The sequence below is a fragment of the Pteropus alecto genome, unplaced genomic scaffold (assembly GCF_000325575.1).
Source record: "Pteropus alecto unplaced genomic scaffold, ASM32557v1 scaffold202, whole genome shotgun sequence".
NCBI classification, from domain to species: Eukaryota; Metazoa; Chordata; class Mammalia; order Chiroptera; family Pteropodidae; genus Pteropus; species Pteropus alecto.
The window spans coordinates 4,233,489-4,245,342 of record NW_006432451.1 but is presented as its reverse complement, the minus strand read 5'-3'; the positions used below and the strand labels follow the sequence as shown (position 1 = coordinate 4,245,342).

Below are 11,854 nucleotides of genomic sequence, written 5' to 3'. Positions count from 1 at the left end.
TGATGGCTACAGACCTTTTATCTGAAGATAAAATTAGTAACTCCTTGTGTACAGCCAAGAGTAGCTCAGCTTGTCAGCATCAATAGGATTTTTTTTCTTTTCATGTAATTACTGCTTTTCTCTCATAAAAACTCTTGCTTTCACCCTGTAATTAAGACACTACTTGGATTTATGCCTGAATCTCTACTTCCAGAATTGCAATTCTTATAGTCCAAATAGATGCTTTGCTTCTTCAACCGGTCTTTTTTATAGGTTAACATACTTAACCTTTCTTAACCTTCATCTAGCTTGCAGATAAGACATGCGAAGCACTTGACATATAGTAAGAGCTCAGTGAATTTATTGATTATTAAACTGAGATAATGCATATGCAGATAGCGCGAAAAATATAAAACACTCCACAAATGGAAGCAGCAAATTCTCTGTAGGTTCGAGACTTCAAAGGTCCCAAACCAGTTCTCCAGCATCAATAACGGCGCCCAGGTATGGCGGAGGTATGGTGGGGAAGAGGCTACAGAGAAAAATTCTCCTCCCCTGAGCCTCGAATCCCCATTGTCGGAATGCCATGGAGCGCCAACCTGCAACCAAGGTCCCTAAATTTGGTGAGATATGCCAAAATGACCTGGGAGATGCGGCCACTCTCTTATCCGCATGAGGGCGCCAGTTCCCACTTCCGGGCCAGTTAAACTCGGCGGAGAGACGCCGCAATCCGGTCGGGGCTAACGGGTGCGCGCCCTACTGTAGACGCTAGGGGGCGCCCGTACCGTCCCTCGCCCGGCCCGTGTCCTAGTTTGCGCACGCGTGATTCCTTTCCTCCAGCGACCCGCCCCCACTACAGTTACGTCTATGTGGCGTGTTGAGAGATCTTCTGACGTAGCGCGCGGCGTCGAGAGCCGAGCGGAAGTTCAGCGGACTACTGCTAAGGAGGGGTGGGTGACAGAGGAAGTGTGACTAACCGGCCTGCCTCCGGGACGCCGGCGAAGCTGGAAAGAGAAGGCGCCAGCTGGGCGGGGTGTGGCCTCGAGAGGCGGAGGGCACTGCGATTGGCCCTCGGTTGTGGCGACGGCGACTATTGGTCCCCGAGTGCGGAGCGAGGTGAGTGGGGTGGCAGCCGTTGGAATTCAAAAGTGGCGGGTGTGGCGTCGTGTTGGTGGCCTCCGGAACCTAGAGCGCTGGTGCTGTGTTGCGAGCGGGCGAGAGAACGCGGGTCTGGGGAGTCCCGGCTCCCGGTCCTCATCCATTGCGCACCCCCCCACCCCGGCACGTGTGGCACGGAGCTGGACATGGAGCCGCAAGTGAGTAGGCGCCGGTGCGGGTCTTCTGCCCCGGGGAGCGGGGACGACGGCCTGCAGCCCCCGATGCTCACAAGCCCTCGGCTCCCGGCTGCCCTTGTTCCAGCCTGCCGGGAGGGCGAAGGTCGGTGCGCCCCCGAGCGAAAGCCTGATTGGGATGGATTTAGGAGAGAAATTGGACACAGTGAATACGATGTAGGCAGCAGTTTTGAGGAGTTTTGCTGCATAGGGCAACAAAGAAAATGGGTCAGAAAACCCTTTTAGGTTGGAAGAAATAATAGCATGTGTAGTATACTAATTGGAATGATCCAGTAGAGAGTGAAAAATTGGCGGTGTAGAGAGAAGGAAGAGTTGCTGAATAGGTGAGGAGGTGGGATCTGATGCACATGTGGAAAAGTTGCCTTAGGAGCAGGGAAGTAGGTATAGAAGGGGTTGGATGAATATCTGTTTATGTAGGTTAAGCCCTTAGCTGATTGTGGAAAGTTGGAAGTCATCGTGTCTAGCTTTATAGATGGGGAAAAAAATAAATACTGTACTCTTTGGAATTGCCCTGAATAAACGTTAGAACACATTTTCTGAACCCCCACATTCCAGAGAGGTAAGTTTTCAATAGATCCACTATGGTAGTGTAGAGCGAATGAAGGGCACGTTATTAAAAAAAATCAGTATTTGATCTCAGAATACTTAAAAATTTGGTTTTCATACTACATCTGATTAAACAAAATTAAAATAAGCATTCTTTGTGCACATTGCTGCAGGTGGCAGGGGGAAAAAAATGCCACTTCCTTTCTTTCCAACAAATCGAATTAAAATTTCAGATGCCAGGGTATCAAGTTGTTTCAGTTTTCTCTGTAGTGATGCTCTGTGAACATCCTTAAATATGTCTCTGTATCACAGGTAGCTCAGACTCACTTGCCCAAAGCCAAGCTTCCCAAACTAGCCCTTCAGGTACTCTCAGATCTCTCCATATTATTTCTTACAACTGCATGTGAATCTACAATCATTTTGACGTGAAAAGTTTAGTTAGAAAACAAAAGGAAACAGAACTAGCTCTTCCTCTTGTGATCCTGATTAAGAGAACTATGTCAGGCTCCTTGAAGTCAGCCTGGACTCCTCCATCTCCCTATCAGCTCCCAGTTAGGTCTATACAGTGGTCCCCCTTATCTGAGGTTTTGCTTTCTGTGGTTTCAGTTACTCATGGTCAACTGTGGTCCAAAAATATTAAATGGAAAATTCCAGAAATTTATGACTTTTAAATTGTATACCAATCTTTTCATGCCTACCTGTTCTGTCCAGCCTGGGACATGAATCAACCCTTTGTTCAGTGTATCTACACTGTATATGCTACCTGGCTGTTAGTCACTTGGTAACCATCTCGGTTTTCAGATCGACTGTTACAGTATCGCAGTGTTTGTGTTCAAGTAACCCTTATTTTACTTAATAATGACCCCAAAACCATTCACATAACTTTTATTACATTATGTTGTTAAAATTGTTCTATTAATTATGGTTGTTAATCTCTAAATTAAACTTTATCATAGGTATGTATGTATAGGAAAAAACATAGTATATGTAAGGGTTTGATACTGTCCAGTTTCAGGCATCCACTTGGGGTCTTGGAGGTGTTCCCCAGGGCTGGTGGTAGGGTGTGTAAGGGTAGGGGATCTTGGAGCAGGAGTGGACTACTGAGCTTGGTCTCATGTAATTCGGCCTTCTCTCAGATGGATTTTTACTTAGCCCTTAAACTCTTAGAATAGCCCCTCTCAACTGAGTTCCATAGGAATTAAACTCTAATGCTTCAAAGCATCCTTTCTAGTTAGTGAATTAACTTCTCTCTTAAGCACCTAGAATGTTAAGAGCTATATACATCCATGGGAGAATTGAGAAAATTGTTTTCTGTAGAGCTTAGTTATCTTGTGGTACCCCAGTTTAGAAATGCTGCTTTAGAAAGTAAGCTCTGAAAAGGCAGGGATTTATGTTCATTACTTTCAAATACCTAGAATAACGTCCAGTACAGAGCAGTCTTTCAACAAATCTTAGTATAAAAATTCCTTATTGAATGGTTAAATGAAGGAATGATGCAGGCTCTCTGCCTTCGCTACCCTTCATCTTCTACTTCTATTCATTCTTCACATTACTCACAGTTTACTTTTTCAGTACAAATCCATTCATATTATTCAACTGACTAAAAGTCATCAAGATCCCTCTTGCCTTCGGTAAACTCCACAGACTCTTATCATGGCATACCAACAGCCACAATCTTTTCCCTTCTGCCTCTGTTCTCATCTCTCCACTTTCTATGCAATTCCCTGTGTTTAGCTGAACAGAACAATTTGTCATTCCTTGAATGCACTCTTCTTTGCTTTTTGCCTGGAATGCTCTTGGCCCAAACCCATCAAGCCAACTCTTTCTCGTCATCAAGTCTTGGCCTAAAAATACTTTTTAAGAAGTGTTCTCTGACACTCTCCCCATCTCAACAAGATGCCCACCCCTTCCTCTGGGATCCTTTTATTATAGCACTTAAGTTTTAACATCTCTTTCAGTGCTTCTGTTCCCCACTGTCCTGTGAGCGTCTTGAGAGCACAGACTATGCCTGTTACTCCAGAACCCTGATCATTTCCTGGCACATAACAGGCACTTAGTAGACATTGAATGAATGAAGTAAACTGAGGGGCTAAGAGAGACTGGTCTGGAAATTAAAAGTTACCTATAGTGAAAATCAGAAGTTGACCTATACATGGTGCTTTCCTGATGGTAGGATAGGAGTAGGATGACTTAATTGTCTTAGTTTGCATGGGAATGACCTGAAATTCCTCTGTCCTAAGAAACCCCTTAGTTCTGCTCAAACCTGAATGATTGATAACCATGAGGTGGGCATAATCCCCAGGCACTGAATTGCACTGCCCCCACCTCATGCCTCTACTTCAATGATCTCCTAAGTGGTCATGCTACTTCCTAGTCTTCCCCATGCAAGTCAGCCTGCTTACAACTTATTCTTTATAATAGGCTCTTTTGCATATTTTTTACATGCCTAATCAGAAACTGTCTGGCTCTCCATGTATGCAGGGCTAAGGCCTAAACTCTTGAGCTTGGCATCAAAGCCCTACTAGGCAGTGTGGTCTAGTGATGAAAAACGTAGCTTCCAGAACAGACTGTCTAGATTCTAACCCTGGCTTCGCCTTTTACTGACCGATGATCTTCAACAAGCTATTTTTATCTCTCAGTACCTTCTTTTCCCTCCTCTGCAAAATGAAGCTAACATAGCACCTCTTCTGGGCTGCTGTGAGGATTAAATTGATACAGGTAAAGCATTTAAAACAGTTTCTAATGTTACCTGCTCCTCCAGCCCAGTCTTCAGCCTTACCTATCTTCCACTCCTTTGTTATTCTCAGCTCTAGCTAAAAGAGCCTATTGGTTTCACAGCCATACCATGTGTGTGTTTGAGTTTCTGCCTTCTAAAAGGAGCGCCCATTTCTCTCTGCTTGTTTAAGTAGTACCCCTAGAGTTAGCTGAAGTCCAATGTCCATCCAACTTCTCCCTTAGAGATTGCTTCCACTTTTGCATTGTGTCCCAGTTCTCTCCATGCTTTTTGGCTGGCACATGATCTGTGGCACAAGAGGTACTCATTAATGCTTGTTGGTGGTGATATTGAGAATTAGGCTAGGGGACCCAAAAGGGGAGTTCTTTGGACATTTGGGCTCCAGGGTGTTGTCTTAAGTGTCTCTCTTTTCCCAACAGAGGTCCCCTTTGTTGGAAGTGAAGGGAAACATAGAATCGAAGAGACCCCTGGTCAAGGCTCCTTCCCGACTGCCTCTCCCAGGAAGCAGATTGAAGAGGGGGCCTGACCAGATGGAGGATGCCTTGGAGCCTAAGAAGGTACACTGGGTTTGGAAAGCTATATATTGTACACGTGTGTGTGTGTGTGTGTGTATGTGAGAGAGAGAGAGAGAGAGAGAGAGAGAGAGAGAGAGAGAGGATAACTTTTGACACGCGGCCTAGGCACAGCAACCAAATTTGTCATGTCCCATCCCAGAGCACCGGCCCTCACCACAGTGCCTCAGACACAAGGCCAGATTTCAGGTGGGCTCTAGGGGTGGACAGTGACCAGTGCTCTTCAACTTACTTTCTTCTTGTCTTTCAATTTTAGCTTGTTTTGAGTAGGTAATACATTTCACTTGTTTCAGAATTCCAAAGGCACAAAAGTTGTTATACTTTTGAAAAGTCTCACTCCTATTTCTGTCCCCAGCCACCCAGTTCCCCTTCCCAGGAGCAACTCTGTATGTTCTTCCAGAGATATTCATTCTATAGGTATTCAAGCAAATATAGACATGTTCCCCAATATTATTTCACACAGATATAGCATACTTTACACATCATCTGTCCCTCTGCTCTTTTTGTTTATCTTGGTCCAACTTGTTTCTTGGCATGTTCAGTAATTTCTAGTCCTAGGAAGGATATCTTTAGGAGCCGGCCAGTCTTAAGAGAAGAGGAAAGGTATCATATTCCTAATCCTCAGAAAAGGCAATTCTTTTGTCCCTGGCTCAGCTAGAGTACATTGCCACTCTTGAGAGTGATAACTCTTTTTCCCCTCTCCCATCTCCTGACAGCTCCAAAAGTTCCCAAGAAGACAGGACCCCGATGTTCCACAGCTGTCGCCACGGGTAATTAGACTTTAAGTTCTAGGGCTGGGAAGGGATTTGTATAAAGGGAATTGTATAAAGGGAATATGATGGAGGCAGAAGGATACTGGTGCTATAATTCCTATGTCAACTCCTCAATTCTCTAGTGTTGAAGAATCAGAAGTCAGGCCCTGCTGTTCCTGCCCAGAAGCCTGGCAGTAGGTGACAAACACAAGCATTGGGTGAGGCTGGGATAGGGAAGAAGAGGTGGTGAGTACCCAGAAGAATCCATTTAGTCTCTTCCCTGTCTGAAGGAGGAGTTGTAGTATCAGGTGTTGAGGCACTAAAGGCTAGAAAGGAGGAAAGAGAGAAAATCAATACCTCTTTTATCTTTGTCCTTTCTTTGCCCATCTTAGCAGCAGCTGCTCCTCCCAAGCTGGGAGGGAAGAAACCCAGCAAACGTCCAGCCTGGGACTTGAAGGGTCAGTTATGTGACCTAAATGCAGAGCTGAAATGCTGCCGTGAGAAGACTCAGACTTTGGACCAGGAGAATCAACAGCTACGGTCCCAGCTCCGGGAGGCCCAGCAGCAGGCCACGGCCCTCGGAATAGAGCGCAGGACACTAGAAGGGGAGTTGGCCAGGGTACAGGCCCAGGCCGAGCAGAGCCAACAGGAACTGGGGAACCTGAGTACCCATGTCTTGGAGCTGGAGGAGCGGCTGGGCACACAGGAGGGCTTGGTGCAAGAGCTCCAGAAAGAACAGTTAGGATTTCAGGAGGAGCGGAGGAGACTGGCCACCCTCCTGGAGGAGCAGGAGGTAAGGGCTGGTGTCTCATCATAAATGACCCTCCTTTCCAGGTTTGGGTTTAGAATACCGGACCACCTCTTTCCAGCAGCACACCCCTGTCCTCTACCCTTCCCACCCCAGCCCACCCATGTGTAGCTTTCTGTCCCACTTCTCCCTATCCTTGACTCTTGTTTTCATAGTTTCCCCTAATCTGTGTTTCCCCTGCTCCTCCATCCCCCTCTCTTGCTGTCTTTCCTGATCAAAAGTCCCCATGCATTCTCCTTCTTATGTCCATTCCACTCCTTGGTGAGCACCAGCTAGACTGAATTACTTGCAGTCTCTCAAATGACTCAATTCTTGTTTCAGGGCATTTTGCATATGCATTTCCCTCTTTGTGGAATGTTTTTTTCTGTACTCCATCTATCCTTTGGTTCGCTCCTGTACTTTGGGGTGTCAGCCTAGATATCATCTTCCTTATTTGTGGATATGCCTATAGCACTCCTTCTTCTAATACCATGATTCCTATTTTCTTAATCTCTTTCTTTACCAGACTGTGAAGTCCTTGGAGGCTGGGACTACCCCACCTCTACCCACCACCCCATCATGATTTGTTCTTATTCTTGGTTGCATTTCGCCCTCTATGTCTGTTCTGTTCTGGGCAGAGGAGGCTGCAGGCATCAGAAGCAGCTCTGTCAGGCAGCCAAGCAGAGGTGGCATCTCTGCGCCAGGAAGCTGCAGCCCAGGCAGCCTTATTGGCTGAACGGGGAGAACGTCTTCATGGTCTAGAGATGGAACGCCGGCGACTACACAACCAGCTACAGGAGCTCAAAGGCAACATCCGTGTGTTCTGCCGGGTCCGCCCTGTCCTTCCAGGGGAGCCCACCCCACCCCCTGGCTTCCTCCTGTTTCCCTCTGGCCCTGGTGGGCCCTCTGATCCTCCAACCCATCTCAGCCTCTTCCGGTCTGATGAGCGACGTGGGACCCTGAGTGGGGCACCAGCTCCCCCCACCCGCCATGACTTCTCTTTTGACCGGATATTCCCACCAGGGAGTGGACAGGACGAAGTGTTTGAGGAAATTGCCATGCTTGTCCAGTCAGCATTGGATGGCTACCCAGTTTGCATCTTTGCCTATGGCCAGACAGGGAGTGGCAAGACCTTCACAATGGAGGGTGGGCCTGGGGCAGACCCCCAGGAGGAAGGGCTGATCCCTCGGGCCCTGCGGCACCTGTTCTCTGTGGCCCAGGAGCTGAGCGGCCAGGGCTGGACCTATAGCTTTGTGGCAAGCTACGTAGAGATCTACAATGAGACTGTCCGAGACCTGCTGGCCACTGGGACCCGAAAGGCCCAGGGAGGTGAATGTGAGATTCGCCGGGCAGGTCCAGGTAGTGAGGAGCTTACTGTCACCAATGCCCGATATGTTCCTGTCTCCTGTGAAAAAGAGGTAAGCACCGATGGGCACTGGGACTGGAAAATGGAGAAGAGTGGGCAGGATGACAGAGATGGAAGTAGATAGAGAAAGGAGCAGGAAAAAGTTGAAGGATGAAGGAAAGGTAAAATGTGAGGATTGGTTGCCGTATTCAGTTTTGGCTGGTGGGCTGTAAGGTACATCTGCCTTAATAGAACCAGGGAGTCCTTATTTTTCTGTTTTATTTTATTCCTTAGTACTGTCAGAAATGTTGTATATTTTACTTAGTTGTCTCTTCACTGGCTAGAAAGAAGGCTCCAAGAGAGCAGCTGCTGACTCTTGTTCCTTGCCGTACCTGACGCTGCTATGTACTGACTTCCTGTCTGCCTTTGCCCCTTGTTCTCCATTCCTAGGTGGAGGCCCTGCTCTATCTTGCCCGCCAAAACCGAGCTGTAGCCCGCACAGCCCAGAACGAGCGGTCATCACGCAGCCACAGTGTGTTCCAGCTGCAGATCTCTGGGGAGCATGCTGGACGAGGCCTACAGTGTGGGGCCCCTCTCAATCTTGTGGACTTGGCCGGGAGTGAGCGACTAGACCCCGGCTTAGCTCTTGGACCTGGGGAACGCGAACGTCTTCGGGAAACACAGGCCATTAACAGCAGCCTGTCCACGCTGGGGCTGGTCATCATGGCCTTGAGTAACAAGGTGGGAATGGGGTTGCAGCAGGTGGGACTCGGGGCTGACCATGTCCTATGCTAATCACCTGTCCCCTCAACCTTCTAGGAATCCCACGTGCCATACCGGAACAGCAAGCTTACCTACCTACTGCAGAACTCTCTGGGTGGCAGTGCTAAGATGTGAGTGAAAGGGACAGGTGCAAGGGGTTAGAACTGTAATGTTGGAGTCAGAGGTGGGAAAGAGGAAACAGTGGAGAACTGATCCAGGCTCCACGCAGCCACTAATGCTGGAGTTTGGCCCTCTGTCCTCTCTCCATAGGCTCATGTTTGTGAACATTTCCCCCCTAGAAGAGAACATCTCTGAGTCCCTCAACTCCCTACGCTTTGCCTCTAAGGTACGGTTACCACCCAGGCCCTGTCAGGACCCCTGGGTGACTGGGCTTCTCCATCCCAATCCCTTCTGTCCTTTAGGCCAAGGGCACATTCATCCAGAAAGGATTTATATTGGCCAGGCATTTAGGGGCACTACCCACCTAGATCCACTTTTTAACTATTGGCTTTTGGGGATTTTTAATTAAGTTTTTTAAAATAGTTAAAAGGTTAAAAACTACATATAAAACTGCATTACTGCTTTCCATCCCATCTTCCCCAATTGTAATTTTTCTCATTTTCTTCAAATGTTTCCTTTTGCAAATATAAACAATATTCATGTGTTTATTCCCCTCACATAAAAGACATCTCTCTCTTTTATGTATATATTAATCTATACTTTGTATTGCTGAACAAGACAACCTCAAGATTTCTCCCCTTTATTTTTATATCTGCCTAGGACTCCACTGTGTGGATGCACCAAAATTTATCCACCAGTTCTCTTACTAAGCACTTGGATTGTTTTCCACTCTTTTTCTGTTATAAACAAGGTCATGTTGATTAACCTTGTACATAATGTTATTTCTGTTTGTTTGGTTACATCTAACTAGGGAAGGGTTCTTTGAAATGGGATTGCTGGATCAAAGGAGACTTAGAGGTTTTTCAGACCATTCCAGATAGTGTGAATTTAGGCTCCAAACCTGACAATGGTCAGCCATGGCTATGATTTCTCTAGGAGACAGACTTATACTCCCTCCACTAAAGCTAAGTCAAAAAGTTTCTTTACAGTCTGTCTCTGGCGGGTAATTTTTTTCCTCTGGTTACTCATTTTCATAAAGCTATAGCCCCTACAATGCGTTCTGGCTTTATTCAGGGTCTCTAATCAGGTATGCTCTTCTGCTAGCTTTTGTTGCTGCTGTGTAAATAGTCAGCTGCCTTATCACCCTGAGCTGGTCTTCTGCTTTGATCGGGTTTTACCTTGCCATCTTAAAGATACATCAATATCATTAACACCCAACAACACGACCTCTTTAATATCTTCTAATACCCAGTTTATATTAAATTTTACCTGATCATCTCAGAAATATCTTTTATGTATTAGTTTGTTCTGAAGGTTGAAATTATTTCTTAAATTTCTTTTAATCTATAATCTCATCCCATTTTATGGCATTTATTGACAAAATCGGGTCATTTGTCCTATAAAATAACCATATTCTGTATTTGGGCATGTGCTTCCTCTTCTGTAATTTTTGTTGTCTTGTTACTAGGTTTAGAGACTTGATAAGATTTGAATCAGGTTTAAATTTCTTAGCAAGAAAACTTAGATGGGGTGGTATACTTTCTATTGCATATCAGTATCTAGTTGTTGCGCTTTTAATGATACAAAAATTGATTGTTGGATTTGGGTGTTATCAGCCTGATCTATCCATTGAAAAACTCCCTAATTTTTCACCTAGTGATTTTTATCAAATAATGATCATACCTAGGTCTGTTACTTCATTAGGGAGTGTTAAAATGTGATTTTCTAATTTTCTTAGTTCTATATTTATTAGTCAAGATTCTATAAATTACTTCCTCTTGCCATCTATTTGGTTACTCTGAAATTTAGTGTATTTAGGAAAGTCAGGATAAATGCTGGCTTCAATTTTAAGTATTTTAAATTGATAACCTGGCAACTTCCAAAGTAACTAGTGAGTTTTTATCAAGGGGTTATCATTTTACAGATGCTTATGTATTTGCTATATGTCCTCTGATACTCAAATTGCTCCATCTTTGTCTAGTGGGAGCTCCTTTAAGTTGGCTGTGTCCTTTAGACAGGTCCCCAGTAGTCTTTTCTCTGGGTTCATTTTGTACATTTTCTGCCCTAGACTAGGAATCATTCATTTTGCAAGGAGCCTTGGTTCCTAAATAAGTGTTGTTAATCTGTCTAGCTTATTAAGCATTAGAGGTGCTAGGGCTTTGGGGTCTCTAGTCCATGGTATTGCTAGAAATAAAAGCTGCTCTCTCTGCTCCTGTGCAGGGCTTCCATCCCATCTTGGGACTTTTCACCTCTTCCAGACCTAGTGTGCCTAGTGGGCATAGGAGAACTAACCATAACTGAGACCAGCCTGAACCTGCCTTCAGAGCCCTAATAATTGGGGATTGGGAGGCCATCTTGGGAAACCTAGCCTCTTGGTTACTCTGAAATCTTTATCCTGTCTAAACCCCCTACCCACAGGTGAACCAGTGTGTTATTGGTACTGCCCAGCCCAACAGGAAATGAAGATGGATCCAGATCCTCTGAGGGTGGGGGTAGTGGTGGTGGTGGGGCTGAGGAATGCTTTATTGGGGTGGGAGGGGCACTGTGTTACCTGGGCCTATTAAATAAAGACAAAAAAAAATTTTTTAATAAAGGCTTTATTAGCATTTGCCCAAGAAAAGATTTGTTTTTCATATCTGTAAATATGGGAACTGTGAGCTGTCCACTCTGCTCAGCCATTCGTGTATTTTGCAGGGCAAGAGCCTCTGCCTTTTTCTCCTTGACAAGCGTCCCCTGTAGTCTAGGTGGCCTTCAGCTCCCATAGCCTCCCCTGTCGTCCACATTTAGGTGTGCCCACTAGCTATCTACAGCTACTAGTTCTGTTTACCCTTGCCACAGGCTACCTTTATCCCCGGAAAAGTGGCAACCCGCGCCCAAGGATGAGGCCGACACACCCTTAACTGCG

At 45.9% G+C, this 11,854-nt stretch overlaps 1 protein-coding gene and 1 long non-coding RNA gene across 3 annotated transcripts; both read left to right on the top strand.

Annotated features, from left to right (window-relative positions):
* The first annotated feature begins 1,101 nt into the window (after positions 1 to 1,101).
* Positions 1,102 to 5,168, top strand: LOC107195353. Its single transcript, XR_001516478.2, has 2 exons — positions 1,102 to 1,295; positions 5,031 to 5,168. It is a non-coding gene; the product is annotated as an uncharacterized LOC107195353 (long non-coding RNA).
* A 95-nt stretch (positions 5,169 to 5,263) lies between these two features.
* On the top strand, positions 5,264 to 11,569 carry KIFC1 (kinesin family member C1). 2 transcript variants are annotated; one of them, XM_015585913.2, is made up of 9 exons: positions 5,264 to 5,372; positions 5,900 to 5,953; positions 6,079 to 6,129; positions 6,331 to 6,728; positions 7,361 to 8,140; positions 8,518 to 8,808; positions 8,887 to 8,960; positions 9,100 to 9,175; positions 11,368 to 11,569. In XM_015585913.2, the coding sequence occupies exons 1-9, from the start codon at positions 5,312 to 5,314 to the stop codon at positions 11,410 to 11,412; spliced, it is 1,830 nt and encodes a 609-aa protein (XP_015441399.1). In that variant the 5' UTR covers positions 5,264 to 5,311; the 3' UTR covers positions 11,413 to 11,569. The 2 variants fall into 2 exon arrangements, with proteins under 2 accessions (XP_015441399.1, XP_024899473.1); XM_025043705.1 differs by having other exon boundaries at positions 6,328 to 6,728.
* The last annotated feature ends 285 nt before the right edge of the window (positions 11,570 to 11,854 follow it).

What these genes read in the sequence shown, in the direction of transcription:
- KIFC1 (XM_025043705.1), top strand. Translation starts at nt 5,312, where the DNA reads ATGTCCCATCCCAGAGCACCGGCCCTCACCACAGTGCCTCAGACACAA. An exon ending in TTCCACAGCTGTCGCCACGG is followed by an intron (nt 5,954 to 6,078) that starts GTAATTAGACTT and finishes TCAATTCTCTAG; the next exon opens with TGTTGAAGAATCAGAAGTCA. An exon ending in CTGTCTCCTGTGAAAAAGAG is followed by an intron (nt 8,141 to 8,517) that starts GTAAGCACCGAT and finishes CTCCATTCCTAG; the next exon opens with GTGGAGGCCCTGCTCTATCT.